This window comes from Protopterus annectens, chromosome 7.part0 (assembly GCF_019279795.1).
Source record: "Protopterus annectens isolate FY-2018-M chromosome 7.part0, PAN1.0, whole genome shotgun sequence".
Lineage (NCBI taxonomy): Eukaryota > Metazoa > Chordata > Ceratodontiformes > Protopteridae > Protopterus > Protopterus annectens.
Window position 1 is genome coordinate 891,956,729 of NC_056739.1, and position 27,228 is coordinate 891,983,956.

General features: G+C 39.1%; 1 protein-coding gene across 3 annotated transcripts in view; it reads left to right on the plus strand.

Annotated features, from left to right (window-relative positions):
• PCBP4 (poly(rC) binding protein 4) overlaps window positions 1–27,228 on the plus strand; it is a 1,043,920-nt gene that overhangs the window by 775,881 nt on the left and 240,811 nt on the right. For all 3 annotated transcript variants that reach the window (XM_044077471.1, XM_044077469.1, XM_044077470.1), the window contains one exon: window positions 13,173–13,301. In XM_044077471.1, coding sequence (XP_043933406.1) covers window positions 13,173–13,301 — 129 coding nt within the window. The remainder of the gene's footprint in view (window positions 1–13,172; window positions 13,302–27,228) is intronic.

Genomic DNA, 27,228 nt, shown 5'->3' on the forward strand with positions numbered 1-27,228 from the left:
CTGAACTTCAAAGACGTTGGTAACAAACAGGAGAGGTTCCAGGACTGAACCGTGTGGTACTCCACTTGTCACTGGTTTGAAGTCAGATTTGGAGTCTGCAACTTTTACAGTGTGGATTCTGTCAGTGAGCCAGTTGGCAACCCATCTTGTGATGTATGGATTTATACCTAGTTTAGTGAGTTTAGCTATAATTCCAGAATGAGGGATGGTGTTGAAAGCCTTGGCGAGATCAAGATAGGCTGTGTGAACCACCTTACCCTTGTCTAAGGCTTTGGTGACTGCCTCAAAGAAGTTGATCAGGTTCAAGAGGTATGAGCTGCCTTTCACAAACCTGAACTGGGTGGGGTCCAGAGTTTGGAGGTTACCAATGTCTTTGTTTATGAGTTCCATGATGATATGTTCCATGGCCTTGCAGACTAGGCTCGTCAGGCTAATAGGGCGATAGTTCCCGGGATCAGTGGTGGCTCCCCCTTTGTGGAGTGGGATAACTGTTGCTGTGTGCCATTCAGTGGGCACAAAGCCTGATGTGAGGCTATGATTGAACATGGTGCTTAGGTGGGGAGCCAGGTTGTTCTGAAGTTTGTGTAAAACGCAGCTTGGGATGTTGTCCAGTACCATGGATGCTGTGTTTTTGGCTTTAGAGAGTGCAGCTTTTACCTGTATAGTTGTGATGACAGGGAATCTGCATTCTTCCTGTATAGATATGGGCCCTTTAGGGGATGAGAGGGGGGTAAAGTTAGCACTTAACCTATCTGCCAGGATGTTGGCAATATCAGTTGGTTCTGTAATTTTCGTGCTGTTGTGCTGTAAATCAGAGCAGATCTGGGTGTTGCCATTGAGATTCTTGACATAGCTATAGAATCCTTTGTGGTTGTCCTTAGAATCAGTGGTGATTTTGTTTTCGTAGCTAGCTTTGGAGGATCTTATAAGGGATCTCAGCTTCTTACTGAGACTGATCAGGGAGCTCCTCCATTCATGGGATTTTACTCTCTTTTGCAACAGTTTCTTCCTTCTGTTGTACAGTTTGTTTATGGCAGGGGACCACCAGATTGGCTTCCTTTTTTTGGAGGATAGTATCTTGGTTCTGTTTGGGATAGCACGGTCCATGCACTCTTGTAAGTGCTTATAGAGTGCATTTGTGTAGGATTCAGCAGTTGTAACTGTATTGTCCATCTGCATGGGTGTCATGAAGTTCACCACTTCTGTATTAAGAAGCATGAAGTTGGCTTTGGAGAAATTTTTTACTGTTGTTTCCATAATGGGGGGTAGGGGGCGGGATGTGGATATTTAGGGTGATTAGCTTATGGTCGGATTGGACCAATGAGGAGTTGACTTCAGGTGTGGAACACCAGTCACTCACGTTGGTAATTACTAGGTCTAGGATATTGTTGCCCCTGGTGGGGGTGTGGATAAGTTGATCCAGGGCACTGGAATTTATGAATTCCAGAAAGCGTTGAGCGAAGTTGTTGGTACATGAGTAGTTTTCCCAGTTAATGGTGGGATAGTTGAGATTGCCCATTATTAGGGTGTTTAGTTGAACCCTAATATTTTCCAGTATATCAAGAAAAGAGGAGTAGGAATCCTGGGGCATGGTGGGGGATCTGTAGCAAGCTACAATTTGGATTGCAGTTTTGCCCAGAGTTAGCTGCACTTGGATAACCTCAGATGCATTATGCTGAGCAACTAGCCTAGAGGTGTGGATATCCTTAATTAATATGGACACACCTCCGCCTTTGGTGTTCCGGTCCAGGTTACATGGCTGAAAAGTGTGGTATGAGTTATAGCCTGGTAGTGCAGGGGTGCTCTCTGGAGCCGTGAACCAGGTCTCAGTCACTGCACAGATATTGATGTTCTCCATTTTAAGGAGTGCCTCAAGTGAGTGCATTTTGAGATTTAGACTTCTAGCATTGAGTAGCATTACCCTCAGTTTTTGCTTGCCTGTTCCTGTTATGGTGGTGAATTTGTTATTTGAACCTTGTTTAAAAATGGCACTATAGGGGTGGCAAGAGCCTTAGCCAGTATCCGGAATCCCAGGGGCGATAAGTGTAGGCCATCTCTGGCAAAGCATCATGGTCTGTCGACAATGTAGTCCCAGGCAGACAGATACTGGATCCCATTAGAATGACACCAGAAGCTTAGCCAATTGTTTAAGTCAATCATTTTATCCTTCTATTGCGGTATCATTCTGGGTGATGGCAGAATGCTACTCAGGGCTAGAGTCATACCTGCCTGGGCTACAAGATTAGAGAGCTCTTCCATATCTCTTTTCATGTAGTCCAGGGAGGTACGTCCCAGATCATTCACACCAACATGGACAATGACAGAGTCATATTTGTACTTGTGGAGTGACCTGAGTGCGTGTGTTATGTGGCGGATCCTGGCACCCGACAGGCAGCTGACAGTAACCTTCTCCTTGTTTAGCCTGGTGAGTGGGACATCATTGTGCCTGACTATAGAGTCACCTGTGACTAGTGTGTGGGGACATTGCTTTGCCTTATGGGTTGTGGTTGAGTGGCACACTGAGACATTGTGTCATTTGGGTTGTGTTGGTGGGTGGAGGTTGCTTGTGTTTCTGCTTTAGAGATCTCTGTTGCTTGAGCAGATTATTATTGAGAGCCTCCGCGAATGTTTTTGTATTTCTGTGTGTGGATTTTGGTGGTGTAGATTTAGTGGGTCTACAAGATGAGTGTGTGTGTGGTGCAGATGTTTACCTTCTCCTCTTGACTGTCAAGTTCTGTCTTGGTTGGAGAGAGCTTTACCTCCAGTTTGGCTAGATAAGTGCATCTCTCACAGTTTGTAGTGTGGGATGGTAGGAGAAGAGGGTTGTCTGTGTACATGAGGCAATTGCTACACTGCCCCAAGATGCCCAGATTCATCAGATAGACAGAAGAGTACACTGGGAGTTGACCCTTGGACATGCCTGAATAAAAAACTATTTTCCTCTAGACAAGTGAGGAAAGTGAGTACAAGAGCTGTTTTTCTCTAAGCAAGTAAGGAAAGTAAGTACAAAAACTGTTTTCCTCTAGGTAATGAGGAAGGTTGAGTGATGTAGTAATTTGTAGCTTATTTAGTGCTTACAACAAGTTCTGAACAAGTGCTGAGCACGAATAAGCAAATTCAGATGTTAAAACTAAGAATCTGTATCTGGACTAGACTAGCTACAGGAAAGAAACAAGTGCAAATGCAGGCTTTTAAATCAGAAAGTTGCGAGAGATGGAAAAATTGCCCAGACGGCAAATAACTACAATTTCTGGGCCAGAAACCACTCCTTGTGTAGTAAATATGTTACCTAGTGCTTACCACTCCCACTGATAAGCTAGCAGGCTTCCCTCCAACACAGAAAGGCTTGGGGGGATCAGGAGCTTACAAACAGTCCTGGGTATAGCAAACTTGTATCTGGACTAGACTAGTTACAGGAAAGGGGGAAACAAGTGCAAATGTGGGCTTTTAAATCAGAAAGTTGAGAGAAATGGAAAAACTGCCCAAACGGCCAATAAATACAATTTCTGGGCCAGAACCACTCCTTATGTGATAGATAGGTTACCTTGTGTTTACCACTCCCACTGATAAGCTAGAAGGCTTCCCTCCAACACAGAAAGGCTTGGGGGGCTCAAGAGCTTACAAACAGTCCTGGATACAGCAAATCTGTATCTGGACTAGACTAGTTACAGGAAGGAGGGGAAACAAGTGGAAATATGGGCTTTTAAATCAGGAAGTTGAGAGAGAGATGGAAAAACTGCCAAAATGGCCAATAACTACAATTTCTGGGCCAGAACCACTCCTTATGTGGTAGATAGGTTACCTAGTGTTTACCACTCCCACTGATAAACCAGAAGGCTTCCCTCCAACACAGAAAGGCTTGGGGGCTCAGAAGCTTACATACAGTCCTGGATGCAGCAAATATGTATCTGGACTACACTAGTTACAGGAAAGGTAGGAGACAGGCTTAGAGTTTTTTTTTTTTACAGAAAAGCAATTCAAGTGCAGTGCAAGCTAGCACACTTCAGTGTGTAGCTGTAGTAAAGCAATTACAGTTTAAATAAATGCAGTTTATTCAAAATGTATTCTGAACTGAATTCAATTATTGTTTTATTCAACTCTCAACAGTTAAAAAGTGCCAAAATGTACTTATCAGCTGAGAAGCACACTCAGTAAGAACACAGGGAGATTCGAGCAAATTTTTTTTTTTTTAGTTAAGTGGAATGGGAGAAAGGAGGAGCAGAAGATAATTCAAGCTTAACAAACTAAGTGGGTTGGCCTTCCCAAATGTTCTCTCTGTAATAGGTAAAATGAGCTAATAACACCAGACTGGGGGGAGTGTTCCAAACGAAGTTTACAGTAGGGGCGGACAACTGCAAAGTCGCAAAGTAGCTTCTGAGCTACCCTGAGAAAAAAACACAGTGGATATAACAAAGGACAGAAACAGTACAGCAACTGTATAAATAATAAGCAAATGTATAAATACAGCACAGTGCAAATTAATTTGCAAAAAGTGTAGTTATCAGTTTGGAATAGATTCCAACTCTGCTCACAGCCAGGAGATCTATCAGCTTTGCACCAATTCACAGAAATGCAGTCTGTACTGGAATTACAACAGAGAAAGTACACCTCAGGCAATGACTAACAGCTAGGATGTGGGCTGGCTCAACGACCCCCTACCTGAAACTAGCTTCTGAGCTACCCTGAGGAAAAAAAAACAAAGTGGACACAACAAAGGACAGAAATACAGCAACTGTATAAATAATAAGCAAATGTATAAATACAGCACAGTGTGAATTAAGTTGCAAAAAGTGTACTTATCAGTTTGGAATAGATTCCAGCTCTGCGTACAGCCAGGAGATCTATCAGCTTTGCACCAATTATACCTTATAAATACATATACATAGATGTACTGTTTTACAGCAAGCTGAGTTATAAGCCTGCCAAAGATGATGCAAATAGATCATATTCCCTTTGTTAGTGGCAGACACTAGAGGGAAGCTGTATGTGTTTGTGTTTTTCCATGTTAAAATACATTTAACTGAGTAGACAGGGATTTCCTTATCTATGAGTTGGAAGAGACTGCAGTTGGAAAGTGGTGCAGGCAGTGAATAAGGGAAATCAGAAACACTGAAAAAAGTGAATAGTGAGGTAGATTGGAGTGTGGCCAAGATTTTTGGAATTGTATGTAGTTTCCTGCCTCCACTACTGTAGACTGTTCAGCAAAAATAAATAAATAAATAAATAGTAAGGCAGTCTGGGAAAAAAAACATTTAACAAAACTTTAGCCTCAGAACTCCAAAACCCACAAAGTACAGCCAACCAAGCAAGCTGAAAAAATAAAATAACAAAATATACAATCATAAATCATAATAAATATGCCAATTAAAAATTCTTATGCATAAAAAATATTTTCAAATAATGTGCACTGTGGCCCATGTTGTATACCCTAGTTGCATTCATCATTCATCCATCCGTCCTCAACCCCTTTTTCCATTTTTGCACATGGGGTCGGGGTGTCACTTCAGCAGTAACAATCAGCCACAGTTTTACACTGCCAGGTGGCTAGCCCTCCCGGAGTTGTTCATTCATGCACTCACTCTTACACCTGCTGCATGTCTTTGGAATGTGGGAGGAAACCAGAGCACCTGGAGAAACCCACTTGACTGCAGGTAAGACATGCAGACTCCACACAGAAGGCACCCCAGCTGAGAATCGAACCAGAGAACCTCTTTCTGTGAGGTGACAACGCTAACCTCTGTACCACTGCAACCACCCTAGTTACACTCTTCATAGGGACCCACTTTATTAATATGATTATATCTGACAGAAGCAGAAGTTGTACCAGGAAGGATGATGGTAATAGTATTATGTTTATTCAGTTAAACTGCATGCTAATAGATAACAGGGTTATAAAACGTGCAATATTATGTTTATTCTATTAAACCGCATGCTAATAGATAATAGGGTTATACAATGTGCAATATTTGGTTTATTCCATTAAACCGCATGCTACTAGATAACAGGGTTATACAATATGCAATATTTGGTTTATTCCATTAAACTGCATGCTAATAGATAACAGGGTTGTACAATGTGCAATATTTGGTTTATTCCATTAAACTGCTTGCTAATAGATAACAGGGTTATACAATGTGCAATATTTGGTTTATTCCATTAAACCGCATGCTCATAGACAACAGGGTCATAAAACGTGCAATATTACATTTATTCCATTAAACCGCATGCTAATAGATAACAGGGTTATACAATGTGCAATATTTGGTTTATTCCATTAAACCGCATGCTAATAGATAACAGGGTTATACAATGTACAATATTTGGTTTATTCCATTAAACCGCATGCTAATAGATAACAGGGCTATACAATGTGCAATATTTGGTTTATTCCATTAAACGCCGTGCTCATAGACAACAGGGTTATAAAGCGTGCAATATTATGTTTATTCAGGTAAACCGCATGCTAATAGATAACAGGGTTATACAATGTGCAATATTTGGTTTATTCGTTAAACTGCATGCTCATAGATAACAGGGTTATACAATGTACAATATTTGGTTTATTCCATTAAACCGCATGCTCATAGACAACAGGGTTATACAATGTGCAAGATTTGGTTTATTCCATTAAACTGCATGCTCATAGACAACAGGGTTATAAAATGTGCAATATTTGGTTTATTCCATTAAACCGCATGCGCATAGACAACAGGGTTATACAATATGCAATATTTGGTTTATTCCATTAAACTGCACGCTAATAGATAACAGGGTTGTACAATGTGCAATATTTGGTTTATTCCATTAAACTGCATGCTAATAGATAACAGGGTTATACAATGTGCAATATTTGGTTTATTCCATTAAACCGCATGCTCATAGACAACAGGGTCATAAAACGTGCAATATTATGTTTCTTCAATTAAACTGAATGATCATAGATAACAGGATTATACAGTGCTGCAGTATTGAGTTTATTCAATTAAACTGCGCGGTCATAGATAACATGGTCATACAATGCTGCAATATTGTGTTTATTAACTGCATGCTTATAGATAACAGGGTTATGCAATGCTGCAATAAAGTAGTATTGTAAAGATCATTGAGACACACTAAATTACTAGCTTTTTTAAGTACACATAAGATGACCGCATGGCCAGTCTTGGCTTTTAGTGATCACAAACTTCCACAAAACTGTCTGTGTGTACGTGATATTTACAAAAACACTTAATTCCTCCTGCAACATTCCTTAAAACTTCACACATTGTTAACTGTCATTAAGTGCTTTAGCTCAGGTTGCCTTCAAAGGACTTAAAACGTGTTAAAGTCGTACCACTGTAAGGGGTGTTAAACTGCACCATTAAACAATAATTACTGAAACAATTAAACAATCAATCATGTAATTAAAAAAACTTATCTCCTGAGTGCTTTTCAGCTGAATTAACTATTTACTCCACATGGAGATAAAGAATTTGAGTCACTGTTGCTTTTTTAACAATATTGTCTATATATTCCTTATCATTTAACACTATATGCTCTAAAACAGACACTTTTAGTACATTTATATCACCATTATGTTCCTTGAGCACATGTTCAGCTACAGCATTATTGTATAGGTTCATAGATTAGTACTAGGCTAAATGCCCTTGTGAGCTGTCTTAAGCCTAGCTAATTACCCCATGTGAGAATCAAAGCCTGCACCTTGTGTCTGTAAGGTAAAAGCTTTAACCATTATGTATTATTCTTACAGTCATTTAGATATTCCTGCATTCTGCTTTATTACTGAGGTATATAATCACAGATATAACTGCAGAAGCATTACAGTAGCAGTAATCTGTGTACTTAAAACCAGTACAACTAATACAATCAACTTTATTAACTACAGATTTACAAACATTGCACTTCTGGGAGGGGGGGTTCAGTCCCTCTTAATCTCTCCTAAAACCAGTGAGTTTTGGAGAAAAGGTGATGAATTACATGTAATAAATAATGACAATAATTGGAGTTAAACACTTGTTTTACTTCAGAATATGTATATATTAATTCATATTCTATTGTTCTCTAAATGCCTCAAGTAAATAGTACTAATATTTTAAAGGTGTCTCTGATTGTCTGTTATTTTTTCTGGATTTGTCTCCAGATAAGTTGAGATCTATGGTTATTACTGCTGCAGACAGAAATTTAAAACAACTATTTGGGGTGTTAGTATAATGTTTAAGGTGTTTGTCTCACAGACATAAGGTACAGGGTTTGGTTCTCACCTTTGAGGGAAATTGGCTAGACTTAAAATGACTCACAAGGGCAGCTAGCGTAGTACTTACCTATGCACTGTGTACCACCATATCACTAATATTTTTCCACTCTTAAGTAAAGCATAGAAATATACTCTATTATTTTGAGAAAAAGAAAACATTTCCTTAACAGTTTCCAGTGATGTTTAACCACAGTGGTTATAATTAAAGGAAAACATTGCATTCTCTAATAAAATAAATATTTCTTCTGTTATTAAAATTACTATTTTTATTTATTCCTGAATATAGTACTGTAATCCACTTTATGTAATAATTAATCTGTTCATCACTGGCAAGCTTGTAAGTAAGTAGTAACCACATCATCAGTGTTATAACTTCTATAATAAAAACACATTTATCACAGTATAAAGTCCTGCGTAATTCTCTGCATTTCTTCTAAGGCCCACCAGGGAGCACAATCATCAGCATAGTCACTTTTCCCAGAGCTCTTGCCTGGTCTCAAGGGTACTCTTTCATCTTGGCATATTAAGTACATCATTGCAGAAGGAAGTGGGAGTGGGTACTCATACCTCTTATTTGCCCCTGGATTTGCAGAATGCCCCTGAATTTTCCTCATATTTTTGCCCTGTCACTCATAAAATTGTGGAATTTCTTAAATGATCTGTTATTTTTGGCTTTGTCCAGAATTCTTGACCATAGGCGTTGAGAGGACTAGAAGTACTATTTGAGTACATTTCTATCACAGAGAAGTCAAGAATTACAAAGTCAGTCCCCAGCATGAGTTGTTTCAGTTACACGGTCCATTACAAGTCTTTCAGGATAGTTTCCTAATATGCTTTCACTGACCTCAGGAACTATAGACCTATTAGCTTGACTAGCCTTATCTGCAAGACCATGGAGCGAATCATCATGGACCTTATCGACAAAGATATAGGTAATCTCCAAACACTTGACCCAACTCAATTTGGATTTGTCAAAGGGAGATCATGCCTGTTAAATCTGGTGGACTTCTTCAAGACCGTCACCAGAGCCCCGGACGAGGTGAAAACTGTCAACTTGAACAGTCTACCTGGACTTAGCCAAGGCTTTTATAGGTTCATAGGTAGGTACTAGGCTATTGGCCCTAGGGCCTATATAAGCCCAGCCAAACGGTACCCTGGCTTTTGCCACCCACTTAGGCTTTATTGACAAACTCACCCAGCTGGGTATCAACCCTTATATTGTTAGTGGGTTGCTAACTGGCTCACCGATAGAACATATACAGTCAAAACTGGGGAAACCACCTCTAACAGCAGACCCGTGACCAGTGGTGTTCCACAGGGATCAATCCTGGGACCACTACTGTTCGGAATCTATTCCTGTGAAGTGCAAGTAAAAACTAAAGGTCTGTGGCTGGCAAAGTTTGCTGACTGTAAACTGGGAGTGGTTATAGAATCCCCAAATGATGTCAACATCCTACAAGAGGGTGTTACACAAACAAATGATCGGTGTCAAAGTCACAGCCTTAAACTCAATGCGGACAAATGTATTATCATCCCTTTCAGTAAGAGCGATGATCCTGCTAATGACCTCATCAAAAGCAACACTCTAAGTATGCACTCAGTGGTGAGAGACCTGGGCACACAGGTTGACAGCAAACTTACCTTTGATCACCATGTCTCCACACTGGTAAGAAGGGCATTCTATATTGCTCATCCCATAAGTAAGGGCATTGTCTCCCTGTATTCTTCCTTCATCAGGCCAATAATTGAGTACAACACCGCTTTTATTATGTACCTTTCCAGGCACCTGCAGCAGTTGGAGAGACCACAAATGTTCCTCACAGGGGAATTCAATGTATTCAGCATCTGTTCTATGTGGATCGGCTGAAGTCACTGTCACTTTACTCCATTTCATGCAGACTACTCAGAGGTGATCTCTGCCTTGCATATAAGACAGTCTGTGACCCTGCTTTATTGGAAGTGCTGCATATCCACTTGTCCAATGGCTCACGGGTTACTCACTCTAAAGACCTTTACCTGGTATGTGACATTAATAGAACCTGCTGGAGGGAAAAGTTTGTCTCCCAGAGGTTACCACAGCTGTGGAACAGACTCCCACTTCATGTCAAGCAGAGCACCTCTTTGGCCCTCTTCATCTCAATGTGGATGATTGGATGGGTAACAGTAAATTCACCCCAGGGGTTCCACCTGTGTCTCTCTTGGACAGAGGCAATAGGTGCTGATCATGGAAACATGGGCAGAACTTGGCTAGGCTTGTAAGGGCCATGCGGGGTCACTATGCTGGTAACTTCCTATGATCCTATGATGCTATGAAGTCTTTACTAGATATTCTCTTTCATTACATAGACTAATTACTGGCATTTGTCCTTTCATGGAAGTTTGCCTCCCCTCCCACATTTCTGTATTGATTTTGGGAGGTCTCATGCTCCTACCCTGAGAATATATATATTTCAGTTTGCAATAGCTGATTTAATAGGAACGTTTCAGAACTCTATACCTATCCTGCAGTGAGATTTATATGGTACTAAGGTTACACATCAGAATAACGTTTTCTTTTTTAGCTCTTAGTGATCTCAGAGTTTAACCTGATTAAGTCACTCCACTTGCCTTTTTTGTACCTCAGTTTGCAGACATGTGTGAGGACTACTGTACTCCTTGGTCCATCCCTGACTAGAGTATGCATCACTAAAACTGGGATTGTCGAATGGGTGGACGCTAACAGGGTTTTTCCTCACGCTACTCATGTGGCTATCAATGTTGTAGCCACCTGGTCATCTCTTTCTTATGTTCATCAAACAAACTATTTGCAAGTGTCTTTTCAGAGAGGGGGTGGCTTTTCTTCATGGTATCTGTCTTCTTCTGCATGAATCTCCTAAGTATGGAATGCATCCTGCTTATCGAGATGTTGTCTGTTTATTACCCCATACAAGAGTTCCTTGGGGTAAAATAGTGTAAATATCTGCTTCTGAGCACATCATTGGGTTATAAAGGAGGCTCTATGGCTGGTATTATTGCCCTACCCGCATACCCTCATTCCCTTTGTCTGTTTTCTATTACATAAGAATGTCTTGTTGAACTTCCAGATTGGGAGTGTCATTGTTCTCTCTTCATGGGTGCACCTGTTGTGAGGATAATACCTGGAAAAGGCTACATTAAAATATTCTTAGAGTCTAATGTGTGCTGGGTCCTGCTGTAGCCAGAGTGTATCTTCTTTTTCATATTGTTTGAAAAACTAGGCCAACTATTCATCAGCAGCTGAATTTTAAGTCCTATTCCTTGTCGCCCAGTACTGGGGCACTTCTTGATGTTCTTCTGAAGTGAGACAGAGCTGATTTCTGTGCTTTCTGAGTCAGCTGATTAGAATGGTGAGTCACTTTACAGAGCAATTATGCCCATTTACTGGTGATGGGAGGAACTGCTGTAACATAGAGAGCATGACACGAGTGACTGACCTATGAGAGGATTTCAGGAGGTTGTATCACTGATCCATGAAAAACAGCTGTATTTTAATTTCCAGAAGTGTAAAGTCCATGTGCTTTTGGTGTAGGAGCTTAATGGACAGAGTAAAGTCGGGGGGGGGGGGGGGCAGTATTTTCTTAGGAAAAGAAAAATCTAAGACTAATCTTGAACTGAAGGCAATAAAACAATGACAGAGGGGTGCATGTGGATCTTGACACACAGAGTATATCAAAAAATAGCAATGAGCAGAAGGAGATAGGTGATGTTAATGACTCTGGTGAAACCTCACCTGGAACATTATGTGTGAATTTGGAAATCTCGCTTCACAAAAGACAGGAATGAAAGAAATGAAAAAATAAGTGGTGCTTAGAATGACTTCAAGAAGAATTTGGGATTAGAGTTTGTCTTTTATTGTTATAGACTGAGAGCTTAAGCTGTATGAAATAGATGAAAAGAAATATGCGAACAATGTGGATAGCATCTACAGTTACTTGGGGAAGAAACAAGTGGAATGTCCACAGAGGTTTTTCACTAAAAGAATGCAGGGCATAAGTAACAAATCCTGTACAGAGAACGTCAAACCCTATCCCTGTATTCTGTATCCTACAGGCTGTTTAGAGGAGATCGTGACATACAGGGCATTCTCCGACCCCACTCTGATGGACCTCCTGCATATCCACAAAATAAACTGCATCAGAATTACCCATTCTAAAGACAAACCCTGCCTGTGATATAAGTAGGACCTGCTGGAGAGACAGATATGTATCCCAGAGACTATCTCATCTCTGGAACAGGCTCCCCATCCATGTGAAGCAGAGTTCCTCCCTAATCCAATTCAAGTGTAACTTGGACAATTGGATGTGGAACCAGGAAATTCATCCCTGGTTTGGCACCTATGTCTCTAATGGACACAGGCATCCTGTAACTGGTTTGTCTCACAGGCCCCTCTTGTAAGTGCTTCATCTCCCAAGCCCCTGCTTAAACTTGTCAAGGGTATCAGAACTTGTCAGAGATGTGGGATGCATGGCTAGGCTTAAAACAGTCCCAGTGGTCGGTAGCCTAGTACATACCTATGAACCTCTGACCCAATGAGCTCTTAAATATCGACTGTAGCATACAAAGCCAAGGAGTGGAGTGCAAGACACTTCTTTGTAGAAGCAACAGAGATTGAATGTGATCACTGTCAGAATTAGTTGCACTCAAGTGAGCTTGGAACAGGTATCATACAGGTATTATACATATAACTTGTGAAATACCTTGGTATCTAGGTCTAGAACATCAATAACAGATCAAATAGCATGACAACACTAATTTGCAAATAAATGCATTTGTACAACAGCCAAGTTGCGTTAAGTGGCATTTATGTTTTGTTTCTAAAACATGCATAACTATACTTAAAAGTTTCTTACAGGACATAGAGTATTAGTAAGTGAATTGTAACTGACTTTTTATCTTACAGAGTACAGGTGCACAGGTACAAGTGGCTGGGGATCTCCTTCCTAATTCAACAGAGCGAGCCGTCACTGTTTCAGGAACGCCTGAGGCCATCATTGAATGTGTCCGCCATATATGCACTATCATCCTGGAGGTACCTCATTTATCATTCATCACTTTGCTTTTAGTGCATAAAGACCAAGTCAATGGGTCTTCTATGCTGTATGCCAGTAAAACTGTGTGTGATTTCTTGGATTGCCTGGAGCATCCATATTATAGCCCATGCTGTTATTATCATTTTAGTAGCCTAAATCTTAACATATTTTATTAAAGTAAGCATATCAAATGCACCTGAAATTTACAAAAAAGTGACTGAAAATCTGTATGATAAATTTAAACAAAGTCATGTTTTTTTTTTACATGGGAGAGTACAAAACTCTTCCATGTAAGGACCATGTCCCTAAAATTTCCTGTTTGATATTATTAATTCCTGCATCACTGATTTTTGGAAGCAAGATAATACCCTTGACCTGACCATTGATTGCAAGAGTGTCCTGCTAGTTTGACTGCTCCATTTCTGCAGGTATACTTCCATACTACTTTCATAGTACTTCCATACTACTTCCCTAATACTTCCATACTACTTCCTTAATACTGCTATGCTACTTCCACAGTACTTACATAGTACCTCCCTGGTACTTCCACACTACTTCCCTAGTACTTCCATAGTACTTCCCTAGTACTTTCATAGTACTTCCCTAGTACTTCCATATTACTTCCATACCACTTCCATAGTACTTCCCTAGTATTTCCATACTACTTCCCTAGTACTTCCCTAATACTTTTATAGTACTTCCATAGTGCTTCATGAGGAGTATCTACATTGTTTGAAATCCTTATCTGGAGTGTTGAGTTTGGCAATAGCAACATTTTCTGGAAGCTATTCTTTTAGTTTGGTAGGAGTACAGGGACACAGATACTTGATCTTTTGACCCAGGAAAACAGAGTCTGATGCTGAATATCTGCTCCTTATCTTTGCTAATATTTAATTACTTAGACAAAGACGGGCAATTTTGGCTTTAAATGAGATTTTTTTTCTGATCCCCCTTTGACATTGGGCTTTGCTCACGTGGGCATCATTAGTTGTAGAATGGCTGTAAAAATTATTAAATAAATCTCATTGACTGGACAAGTTGAAACAGTGCAAGTAACATCTAAGGACACAAGCAATGGCATCACCATTTGCCGACTACATTAAGCAGAGTGAAGACAATTAAAAAGTGCAGACACAAGTCGCCACAGAAGCCACAGAATATGCTGTGGGATTGAAAGCTCTGCCTCGAGTCTTCTTCCATAGTGGTTCCTGACACCATTTGAAGATCTAAATCTTAGGCCTTTCAATGAAAAACAGCCTGATGTCTTAAATGATGCACTTGAAGGTAAACATTCACACACACACACACACACACACACACACACACACACACACACACACACACACACACACACACAGAAAAGTATGCTTATGTCGTGCCTGCAAATGTTGCAGAGGTGCCGTATCTTGCCTGCTGTGTCAGGTAGCAGTGTATATAACTTTGTTTGGCAATCCATTAGGCAGTATTTAATTAGCAGCACATTACCTAAGATATTCCATTACCCTGCAGGATGCAGTAACTAAATCTATGTAAAATATGTTTGCTGGAAATTGTTAATTGCAATTCACATTAATTGCCTTAGTGAGAGTTGGGTCCATTTTAAATCTCAACTCTACACAGAACTACTCAATATTCTGATTATTAGCACTACACCTGGAAGGCCTGTGGTTTTATTTCACATAATGCCTGAAAGTCAGTGCCTTCCATCTTCTAAGAGATTTTCTCAGAAACACCCAGGCCTTGGTCTTCAAGATACTATTTAACATTGTCACCAACACAAGTTATTTTCCTTAGTACAGTAACGTTCAGTAATGCATTGCCTTCAGCTGTCTGCTGCTGATTTCTCTGTATCACCTCACAGACATTGCATTTTATGTCCATCAGTAGCCAATGCACCTCTGTATAACTCTTTTGTCATTTGTAGTGGCCTGAATTTTTTCCCTTTGGATGTCCATGTTTGCAAACTAAGTTTGCATTTTCTTTAAATTGCACACCTCTTGCATTTTTGTTTTGTAATATTTATCTCTAGAACCAGACAACTCATTTTTACTTTGCATAAAGAGAATTTCTTTAAAATGAGTAAATTCCACTGTAGGCAGACACCATCTGCATTAACCTCCTGTGCATCCTAACTGGTAAACAATTGGCTTTCTGACCACCGGCAGCTACACAGTAAGATGTTACACTGTCTGCTTTTCCTGTATAATCAGCACCTCCCACATTAGCTAATGAAATCATCCCACTGAGGTATCCCTTGTTGTAAGTCATGTCTGTGATGGACACACTATAGTATTGTTATAACATCTGAGGGTGTTTAAAGGAATCTACTCCAATATCTCTGATGTATTTTGATCCCTTACAAATATTATTTCCATGTTTTAGAAATCCCTATTTTCTTTGATTAAAAAATATATTTAGTTATTTTCTTAGACGTATAATCACTTAAAACTGAAGTTTTACTGTCAGGTGCCTTTTTCAGGCCAAGCATTTTGCAGATGGGGAATGAATTGGTTTTAGACACAGGTCTCCAAATGTGAAGTCTAGTGTTTCAGCACTCCAATATACTGCCTTTTGGAAACCTATGTACTTTTGTCTCCTCTATCATCATCAAATGCTTCATTGTTTCCAAATTATTACCCACTGTAGTGACACCCAAAGGTGAAGTAACGAGCTGTAAATGCACTTGGCAAAACACAGAAGAACAATGTGACTCCCATAATCCTCAGTTGTGCACTGAACAACACAGAGGTGCTCAGGTGCAGCTAGGGTGTGGTGAAGCTGGGTGGCTGCCCCAGGCAGTAAGTGTTAGGGGCATGACCAGCAGATGTTCAGTAGTACGTTACAGCTGAAGTACCAGAGTACCTCATCGCTGGTGTTTTAACTGTAGCAAGCTGCTTGTTGGAGAAAAGAGATTTTATTGTCTTCAACTTCAAGAAAGGACCATTTTTCCTTTTCTGATCTTCAGCTGGGGTCATCAGATAACACAGCTATGGCTTTGGAATGACACATATCTATTGTATAAGTTCTCTTCCCCATAGCAGTCAGGCTGTGTGTGACATACATTTCTATTGGACCTGGATTATTGTTAGCCCTCCACCACAATTGCAAAACAAGTTATATTTTGTGTAAGACACTAAGCAAGGTTAAACACAATTTGTGAGTGAATGTTAAAACAGTACAGGTTAATACTATTTTTTTATCCTTTATCTATTTGTATATTTGTCTATCTATCTATCTATCTATCTATCTATCTATGTATCTATTTATATGTACTTTGTTGACCAGGTTAGTCCCACTAGGATCAGTGAATTATTTTTAGGGGAGACCTCAGGGAGTATTTCAACTACTAGGAGAAATTTAGTCTGGACATTGGGGAACTTTCCCTTCTCATTTTGATAGGTGCCGTGGGATCTTTTACACCCCCCTGAGTTACCATCATCTTAAGTAGATGGGGCCTCAGTTGAATGTCTCATACAAAGGACGGCACACGCAGGAGTTCAGCATCCCCATAATACTATTATAATTCATTATTAAGCAACTACTTGTTCTTTGCTTTTTAGGTGTGTTACAAAAATATTCAAATAAATCCAGCTGCTGTGAGAATTAAGCTGTCTCAAGGTATAAAATAAAGCCAAAATCCAAAAAAACACCAAGAGACAGCAAACACGGGTCCACAATTTATTGTAAAAAAAGTAGTAAGTGCTTTTGCGTTGACAATCAACGCTACATCAGACATTAAAGAATTATCATTCAATTAAAAGTATTTAAAACACAGTGTACTAATCAAATGCAGTTTCCCACGTACATCATATAACCCATCATGAACCCAATAAATCATGAATAACAACATCTCATGTCTAAGTTAAATTGCATTGTCTAATGAAGTAAAACTCTGTATAATGTATTTTGCTTTAAACTGTTAAAAGCTGCTAAATCCATCTAGTAAACTAGCGATGCAAAAACATTCAGCAATAAATGAAAACGTAATAACTTACCTAAATATATGAGGCTGCAATTCATAATCATTCTTGAAGTCAGTATATAGTTTAAAGATTTGCTGAAACCAAATTAATCTACGATAAACTAAAAAACAAAACCAAGCTTTATTAATTCATTCTGAGACTCCTCCGTATGTTCAAATTGTTTGAACTTCCTGTTTAGATTTAACCAATCAGTGACAGTATTAAAAACATGTGATAGCTGCTCTAGTAATTTAAACTCTTAAATGACATCCAAATCCCTAAGAATTTAACGTTCAAATCAAAATATAGCAATTTATATTTCTGAAATAAAATTGTAACAAGAACTTCCATGTTAAATAATATGTAGCAGAAGTAAAAACTAACGCAGCATAATGAACGTGCCAAGATGATTCTGTATATGAATTACTCGAAATAACCAGGTCGGCTATAACAGTCAATAGCTAGATATCTTAAATAGTGATGTCCAAACTCCTAAAAAATATAATTCAAACCAGAATATAACCATATATAGCACAGTGAAACACATAATAAATGTGGAGAACTAGAGCAACATAATATGCAGAGATGTCTCTGTATATAGATTACTCGAAATATACAGTTCAGCTAAATCAGATTATGTTAAAGTCATAATATACATTTATAGAGCTGTATTATTCTTACAAAAATAGAAGGGATCTAAGTGGTAATTTACTATGAGGATAGAAAATAAAATATTCAAAGGGCCAGGCATTAAAGGTCTGAAGTTGATATAAGATACTGTAATAAATGATGAATCTTAAATAAATGAAAAAGTAAATCTATAAACTACAAAACATGTCAAAAAAGAAAAATGCGATGTCATTATTCTGCTCATAAATTAATAATAAGATAAAATATAACTATGCATGTCATTCAAACAGTCGGTGGCAGGGAAATATATGTAGACAAAATAGATATATATGAACAGTCTTACTTGTATATCAAGGGACAGAGGCTAAAAAGTGTCATGCAGAACAGATAAGAATAATAAAACAGATTTAATGAATGAGTGGTCTATCTTTTAAAAACAGTTTTAAGGAAACATTGTAGTCAAGGCCATACTGTTTATCTGCTAGTAGTTACAAAAATACTGTATATAGGAATTAATTAAAGGAAATTGTTCCGTTGTAGCTCAATACTAGAATAGAATTAAATATCAATTTTTTATTTTTGTTAGTAGAAGTAGCTCTTGTTAATAAATGATAAGTTTAAATGTTTGTCAGATTTATCCTTACTTTTTATTCTGTTGCATATGGATAACTAAAAGCAATTATCAATGCATGTAAAATAAAGTAGAATAAAATAATGTCCAGTTATTCTTTATACTGTCCCTTTGATCTTAACCCCCCCAATACCCATGAAAATACCAGATACATAATGAACAAATATTTACTAGAACTTTATTTTTCTAAATTCAGATGTAAGTTATGCTAAGATATATCCATCTGCTTCATGGTGCTGAGGGATATAGCCCTGTCTGTGTCCTGTGGCCAGTTTCATTCTCTTTGGATAACTTCTCCAACTTCCAGGCTCAGTAACTGATTCTGGCTAGTATGAACATTATCATACTCACTAATCATAGGTGACTTGATAGTGAGGCACACTGATGTCCCACTCACTAGGCTGAATTAGGAGAAGGTAACAGTCAGCTGTCTGTCAGGTGCCAGAATCTGACACATAACACACGCACTCAGGTCACTCCACAACAAGTACAAGTATGACTCTGTCATTGTCCATGTGGGTGTCAGTGACCTGAGACGCACCTCCCTGGACTACATGAAAAGAGACATGGAGGAGCTCTCAGATTATGTGGCCCAGGCAAGTATGACCCTAGCCCTGAGCAGCATCCTACCATCGCCCAGAATGGTACCCCAGTACAAGCAGAACATGATTGACTTCAACAGTTGGCTAAGTTTCTGGTGTCATTCTAAGGGGATCTAGTATCTGTCTGCTTGGAATGACATGATTGACAGACCTTGTTGCTTTGCCAGAGATGGCCTGCATCTGTCACCCATGGGTTTCCGGATACTGGCTAAGACTTTTGTCACCCCTATAGTGCCTTTTTTAGGCAATGTTCCAAAGACAAAATTACCACCATAATAGCTATAAATAAATGCAATCTGAAGGTCATGCTGCTCAATGCTAGAAGTCTAAATCTCAAGTGTACTCGCTCAAAGCACTCCTCAAAATGGAGAACACTGACATTTGTGCTGTAATGGAGACCTGGTTTAAAGCAGCAGAAAACACCCCTGCACTACCAGGCTGTAACTCATTCCATACCTTTTGGCCCCAGAACATGGACCGAAGCTCCAAAGGCGGTGGTGTCTCCATATTCATAAAGGATTTGCACACCTCCGGACTAGTAGCCCAGCATAACGCATCCGAGATACTTCAGGTACAATTAACATTGAGTAAGACGACAATTCAGGTCGCAGCCTGCTATAGGTCCCCAACCATGTCCCAAGACTCTCACTCCATGTTCCTAAGCACCCTGGAAACTATTAGGGTCCATCCCAACACTCTCATACTAGGTGACTTCAACTACCCCTCCATCAGCTGGGAAAACTACTCATGCACCAATACAATAGCCTAATGCTTTCTGGAATTCATCCATTCCAATGCCCTGGACAAGCTCGTTCTTACCCCACTAGAAGAAGCAACATCTTTGACCTGGTTATTACTAACATAGGTAACCATTGCTCTACACCAATAGTCAATTCCTCCCTGGTTAGATCCGACCACAAACTAATCACCAGGGAAGTCCACATCTTACTCATACCCCCCACAAAGGTATCCACCATGAAAAACTTCTCCAAAGCTGACGTTGGGCTCCTAAAAACAGAGGTGGCTAACTTCACGGCACCCATGTCAGTGGAAAATAGATGCATGACTGCCGAATCATACACCAGTGCACTGTATGAACACGTACATAAATGCATGGGACTAGCTATACCCAACAGAACCAAGACGCTCTCCTCCAAAAAAAAGGAAGGCAATCTGGTGGTCCCCTGCCATTAATAAACTCTACAACAGAAGGAAGAAACTGTTGCAGAAAAAGGTGAAGTCCCAAGACTGGAAAAACTCCTTTATTAGCCTCAAAAAAAGTTGAGATCCCTCATCAAAACCCCTAAAGCCAGCTATGAAGGCAGAATTGCGGCAGGCACTAAAAATAACCGCAAAGCTGTCTATAGTTATATCAAGAATCTCCACGGCAATACCCAGGTTTGCTCTGAGTTACTGCACAATGGTACCTCCTATACTGAGCCAACAGATATTGCCAGCGTACTGGCCAGCTGAGTCAGTGCCAACTTTACCCCTCTCTTCCCCCCTAAAGTACCAATCACAATACCAGAAGAATGCCAGGCACCCAGCATTACTGCAGCACAGGTTAAAGCTGCATTGTCCAAGGCCAGGAATACAGCTTCCCTGGGACCTGACAATATCCCTGGATATGTTCTACATGAACTAAAAAGTGAACTGGCACCACATCTGTGTGCCCTGTTCAGTCACAGCCTCACCTCAGGCTTTGTCCCTACCAAATGGTACAGTGCTGCAGTCATCCCTCTCCATAAAGGGGAAGCGACTACAGACCCTGGGAATTATTGCCCCATTAGCCTGACGAGTCTGATATGTAAGGCTATGGAGTGCATCATCATGGACCTAATTAACAAGGATATAGGGAATCCCCAAACTCTAGATCCCATTTACAGAACGTACAACCTCAGTAGTGCACAGCTCGTACACCTATGGGCAGTTTGGTAGGAAAGCAGTCCACTTATAGTATGCCTTTTGGATGAGGGAAGAAACTGGAGTGCTAGCAAAAATCCAGTAGGGCACATACTCCATATGGAAGGTAGCCTAGGTGAGAACTGAAATGCCAGAGAACCAAATGCTGTGAGACACCAAAGCTACGTGACACTGCTTTACCACCCTCAAACAGCAGCATGTCTTTCAAATTGTATGAAACATTTATGTACTTTTTATAAATAATATGGGAAGCTTTATGCAAAAAAATAAAGGAAAATACAATTTCATAATCTCATAATGGCCACTCATAACAGAAATAAAACTTACAACTACCTACCATGAAACACTAGTAAAATAATATGCCTTTCACCAGTATCCAGACTGTTTAAAAGCAGTCGTCTGATTACAATTCTCAATCCAATTTTTGTAAACTGTTTACAGTTAGTAATATCCTTTTACGTTTTCAGTTACAACATGATCTGAGAAATACACCAGTGACCATGATGTCTAGAGTTTATTGAAAATGTCCAGCAGTTTTGCTGTTTGTAAATTTTGATCCTGAAATCCTAGATCCATAAAGTACAATAACAGATGTGTTCTATCTGACCTGCTGTTTTTGTCTCTATCTCTCTCATTTTCTGAAACAAGTAGAAAACCTCCTGGCCACAGAGATATTTCTTCAAAAAGTATACTACAAAACAGATGCCTAGCAATATTTTTAACAACAAAATCATGAAAAGAAAACGCTGACCCTCCCCATCCCATGTCATTATCATTACCTATTGACTGGCAAGGAGTCGTTGGGCCTTTGGACAGATGCATTCTCAACTACTCTTAATAGTAATTATTCCTTTTTCCAGCTAGGAAATCACACACACACACACACACACACACACACACACACACACACACACACACACACACACACACACACACACACACACACACGCTGAAATATAGTTCAAATCCTCAACCTAACATTGTTTTTAATAACTGAAACATGACAGCAAAACACTTCTCCTTATCTGAGAATTAAACCCAGGACCTGTTACATACAGTACAGGTGACTCTGCCTCTGGAATAACAAGGCGCCCCTAGAGAATTTGATACTGAGCTTTCATTAAGAGCAGTTATTTTTCCTTTTAGTTAGGAATCCACAAGTATGGTGTTTTTTAAATATACATATCCAAATACAGTACAACTCCGCTACATAGCAATATTTTTAATAACAAAAATAGTGGGGGAAAAACACTGGCTCTTGTCTGGGAATTAAACCAAAGCCCCTCCACATTCTGTGCAGTTGTCATTGTCACCGGACAAACACAAAGTCCCTGGACAGTTTGGTATGGAGTTCTGCTTAAGAACACTTCAGTCTCCTTTTATACATTACACTGATTTTCTTTACATTCACGGATGCCCAACTACAGTGCAAATCATCAATCTAGCATTGTTTTTAAAAACTGAAACATGGCTGGAAAACAATGGCCATTGTATGGGAATTACATGATTCATTCAGGAGGATTATCCACAAGAGTAACAAAATATTGTAAGTTTTCTCAGAATGAAGGATTTATAATCCCAATGTTCCAAGAGGCACTGTATGCAAGATTTTAGCTATAGAGTCAATTAATTGATTAGCTTTATTAAATAAGGTGTCTGACAAAATGTTATTGTCTTGCAAAACATTAGCCATAGGTTCTAAAACAAGCTCAAGATACATTGCTTAAAGGATTACTGTACAGGTATGGGACACACATGATTGACATTTCTGTTTAGTTTACGGTGGCCTGTGTAGAGATGACTGGAAGTCTCCAACAAGTGTAATGAGCTTTTTTAATGGAATCATTATCTAGTCAAGTATTCTCTGCATGGCAACAACAGAAAGGCTTTCAATGTTGGCAATTCTTTTTAACAGTATGCTTATTAAAGCTTACTTGCATCTACTGATGTCAGACAAGCTTACATATGGTCATTATTTAAACTTAAACACAGAGCAACAGGCACTTTGAGTAATAAATAAAATATCAATAAACAAAAAAAAAAAAAATATGACAGAGACCAGACTAAAATCAAGGACAGATGAGAGCCACTGTAGTACTTATGCAAACATTAAGTCATCTGTTAAACAAAGCAATACAGTCTCACAATGAAAACTTAAAGCATTAAAACTCTCTCTTTTGAAACCACATTCATTGAATTGACATTGAAAACCAAAATTTCAAGAAAAATACATTTTGCAGTGGATAAAGATTAAAGTTGAGAACATTTATCATAAAAAGTCTACTCAGACTTTCACAGTCCCACCATTATAGTAAATATACATTCATCACAGTCCACCATTATTAGTAAATATGCACACAATTCACAGTCCACCATTATCAGTAATATGCACACACAATTCTACAGTCCATCATTATCAGTAAATATGCACAATTCTACAGTGCACCTTTATATGCACAATTCTACAGTGCAGTACTTTATATCAGTAAATATGCACAACTACAGTCCATATTCAGTTCAGTTCAGCTGTCAATAGGGACAAATTTAAAATATTCATCTTTATAACTTAGAAAATTGCTAAAAAAAAAAAAGTTACTAAGTGTATAAGAAAAGAACATGAAGTTTGAAATTCAAATGTCGGTCAATTTTACTACAGAACAAACACAAAACAATTTTCAGCAGAGACGAGGGATTAATATGCAAGACACGCCTTTGTAAAATGGGGCATCATCATCGCATCCACACAAACACTGTGTGTGTGTGTGTGTGTGTGTAGTTATATATTTATATATCTATCTATATAAATATATATATATATTTAGAGAGAGAGACAGCGAGAAAGAGAGATAGACCATCTATCTATGTATATGATAGACACACACACACACACACACACACACACACACACACACACACACTGTGAAATGTCAGTTTTCCAGATATTCTTTAAATATTGAAGATGAGTTTGGATATCATTTGTCTACAAACAATATTTCTAACATAAAATGCTGAATGTCTACGATAAAACATTTACAATATTCCAAGTCCTTTATCTCCGTCTCCATTCATAATCCCAGGTCCTCTGCGAGATTTCTTACCTTTGTGCCTCTTCTGTGCATATAACATTGCAAGCAGAGATAAACTGCAATGGCAGTCATGGTCATGTGCATGACTATCCTTTGTATAAAAGCCCCATTTTTGCTCCCTCCTTCTGTAACCCACCACTTGCCTCAGTCATTCATGAACGACACTCTACCTAGTGAGGCAATCTTTCAACCACTCAAAGATGGAGTCCATGTTAGGTGAAGTTATTTTTCCTCATCTCAATCATAATGGTGTTGACCCTTAAGCTGAAACACTGGGGTCCGAATGGAGAGATGATAAAATCAGCAAGCAAAGGAGAGTAGTATTAATGGAAGTGAATTCATCCTCAAGTCTTAGGGAGTACCTTCACGAGACCCTGTTTTAACAAAATTTCACAAATATGACAGTGATGTGTAGACTGTATTATATACAGCATATGTCATGGCCAGAAGTAGGTTAAAAAATAAAAAAGACATCTGGGTGCACAAGTCCCAGGATGAAAAAGTGCTCAGTCCTGGTAGGCACACTGGTCAGAACTCGCAAAAATGTCGGTGTAGAATTCTCAAGACACAGAAACATTCCTACTTTGGGGTTAGGCCAGGCTGAGGGAGATGATAGCCCCCATGTTGCAGAAGGAAGTAGTAATATTCCACAAAAAACACAAAAACTGACAGGCCAAATAGCCATAAAGATGATAGAGTGGACTATTGAGGATACAAAAGAAATGATGTATTGTTACTATTATGCTAGAAGCCCAGAATTTCCAGATGGAAGATGTTCAAAAAGTTTAAGAAAAAAAATGAGTGGAAAGAAAAGTACTTGCACAAGAAAAACTGGCAAAAGCTTCAAATGCAAATTTGTGTTCATTAATACAACAGCTTTATGAAAAACCTTGGGCTGTTTGGAAAAAGAAGTGACCAAGGAAATGTGAAAATACAAAGAACAAAATCTAGAGATTTTTGAAAGGTATAAAAAAGAAACACAGACATGGAAAAGAAAGAGCCATCTCATATGATGTAATATTTAAGCAAAGGAGAAAGCCAAACTAATCAGTACAAAAAGTAGCTCCAAAGATATTTGAAGAGAAATACAGGCAAAGGCATCCAGATATGGAAAATATCACAAATAAATAAATAAGATCCCAAAGGGGAATGTAGAACAGAAGATTAGTAAAGTAAAAGTTAAACAAATAGAAGCTGAAATTATAGAATAACTGCAAAGTGAAGGATTTAGTGTAGAAAGTCAACACAGTTTGTCACAACACGATGAAAAAATGAGTCCCAAAAGTAAGGAGAAACAGGTGGGGTGGAAGACATAAGAAAAAGAAATACGGACATTTGAAAGAAAAAGAGATTTAATGTGCTTTAATATTTATGCGAATGAGAAAGCAAAACTAATCAGTACAAACATTTACAATACAAAAAATAAGAAAACCAAGGGAGAAAGTAGAAAAGAGGGCTAGTAATAGATAAATAAATAGCAACTGAAGTTATGAATTACCTTCAAAGTGAAGGATTTAGTGTAGTAAATCAAACTCTGGTAACATCACAGCACGATGAAAAGTGAGTCCCTAAATTAAGGAGAAACAAGTGGAACAGGAATTATCTGATCAGTTGCTACATGAAGATACTCTGAAGCCTTCAGAGGGAAGCCAGAACAGAAATTCAGTTGGAGTTGCACAGCAAGTAAAGGAGCAGGAAACAGTGTCAGCTGTGACTCAGTCGATGTTGGGAATGATGGGCCAGTGAATTTCCACATGAAAGAGCATTGGCTGACCCAGGATGCAGCTGAAGAGAATACGTCACAAGAAGATGTTCTGGAACTTTCTGTAGAATGCCCACAGGAAACGGAGAATAAAGAATGTGCCCTCAGTTTAGCAGAAAAAGATCTATGGGAAAAGTTGCTTGATTACAGAACCAGCACCAACAAACAACTTTTCCTAGAACTTAGAAACAAAGTAAAGAAGTTAATTAAAACTGACAAATCCAACTACTACCACAATATCCAATCAAACATCAGAAGAACCCACAAAAATTCGGGGCAGCTATAAACAATCTATTACAACTAGATAAAAATACCACACCTACACCAAAAACAGACAACAACTATGATAACTTGGCCACCCAGTTCAACAACTACTTTACAGAATCCATTCAATCACTAGCAAACAATCTGAATAACACTACACCTAACCCCCCCAAAAAAAATCCCAATACCCCACCACAACACAGCAATAACCCCATCATAATAAAACCAGTCACAACCCACCATATAAAAAAACTACTAAGAAAACTAAAACCAACCACTTTAGCTGCTGATAACCTCCCTGCAGATTATCTAAAACTAGCATCAGAAGCTATCTCCTACCCAACAGCCATACTCATAAATAGATCCATCACAGAACAATATGTTCCCACCATTTGGAAAACATCACACATCTTACCCCTGCACAAAGAAGGTAGCTCTTGTGAACTAATTGTCGCCCTATTGCCATCCTCTCTCCCCTGTCTAAAATCCTTGAAAGAGTCGTACACTCACAACTCCTGGAATATCTATTATCACACAACCTCCTATCCCACACTCAGCATGGCTTTCGACCTGCCCATAGCACAACAACAGCCCTTCCATCCTTCACAAACACAATTAACCAACTCAGAAACAACTCCCAATTCTTATCAGCTGTATTCCTGGACCTGTCAAAAGCATTTGACATGGTGAATCACCCCAAACTTTTAAACATTTTCTCCTCCCACAACCTCAGTAACACAGCATGGTTCCAAAGCTACTTAAATCGTCATCAGACTGTCCTTTGGCAAGAATCCCTCTCACCCCTCTTACCAGTTACCTTAGGGGTACCCCAAGGCTCCATCCTTGGACCCTTACTTTTCTCACTATTTACCAATCACCTCCACTTTGCCACACCCCAAGCTAAAATCATTCAGTACACTGATGACTCCACTCTGATCTGCTCTGCTTCCTCCCTTGATGACCTGCAATCTATCACCCAAGACACCTTCCTATCTGTCGAAACTTGGTTAACAAACTCCCAACTTATATTAAATCCCAATAAAACTAAATTTATGCTGTTCTACCC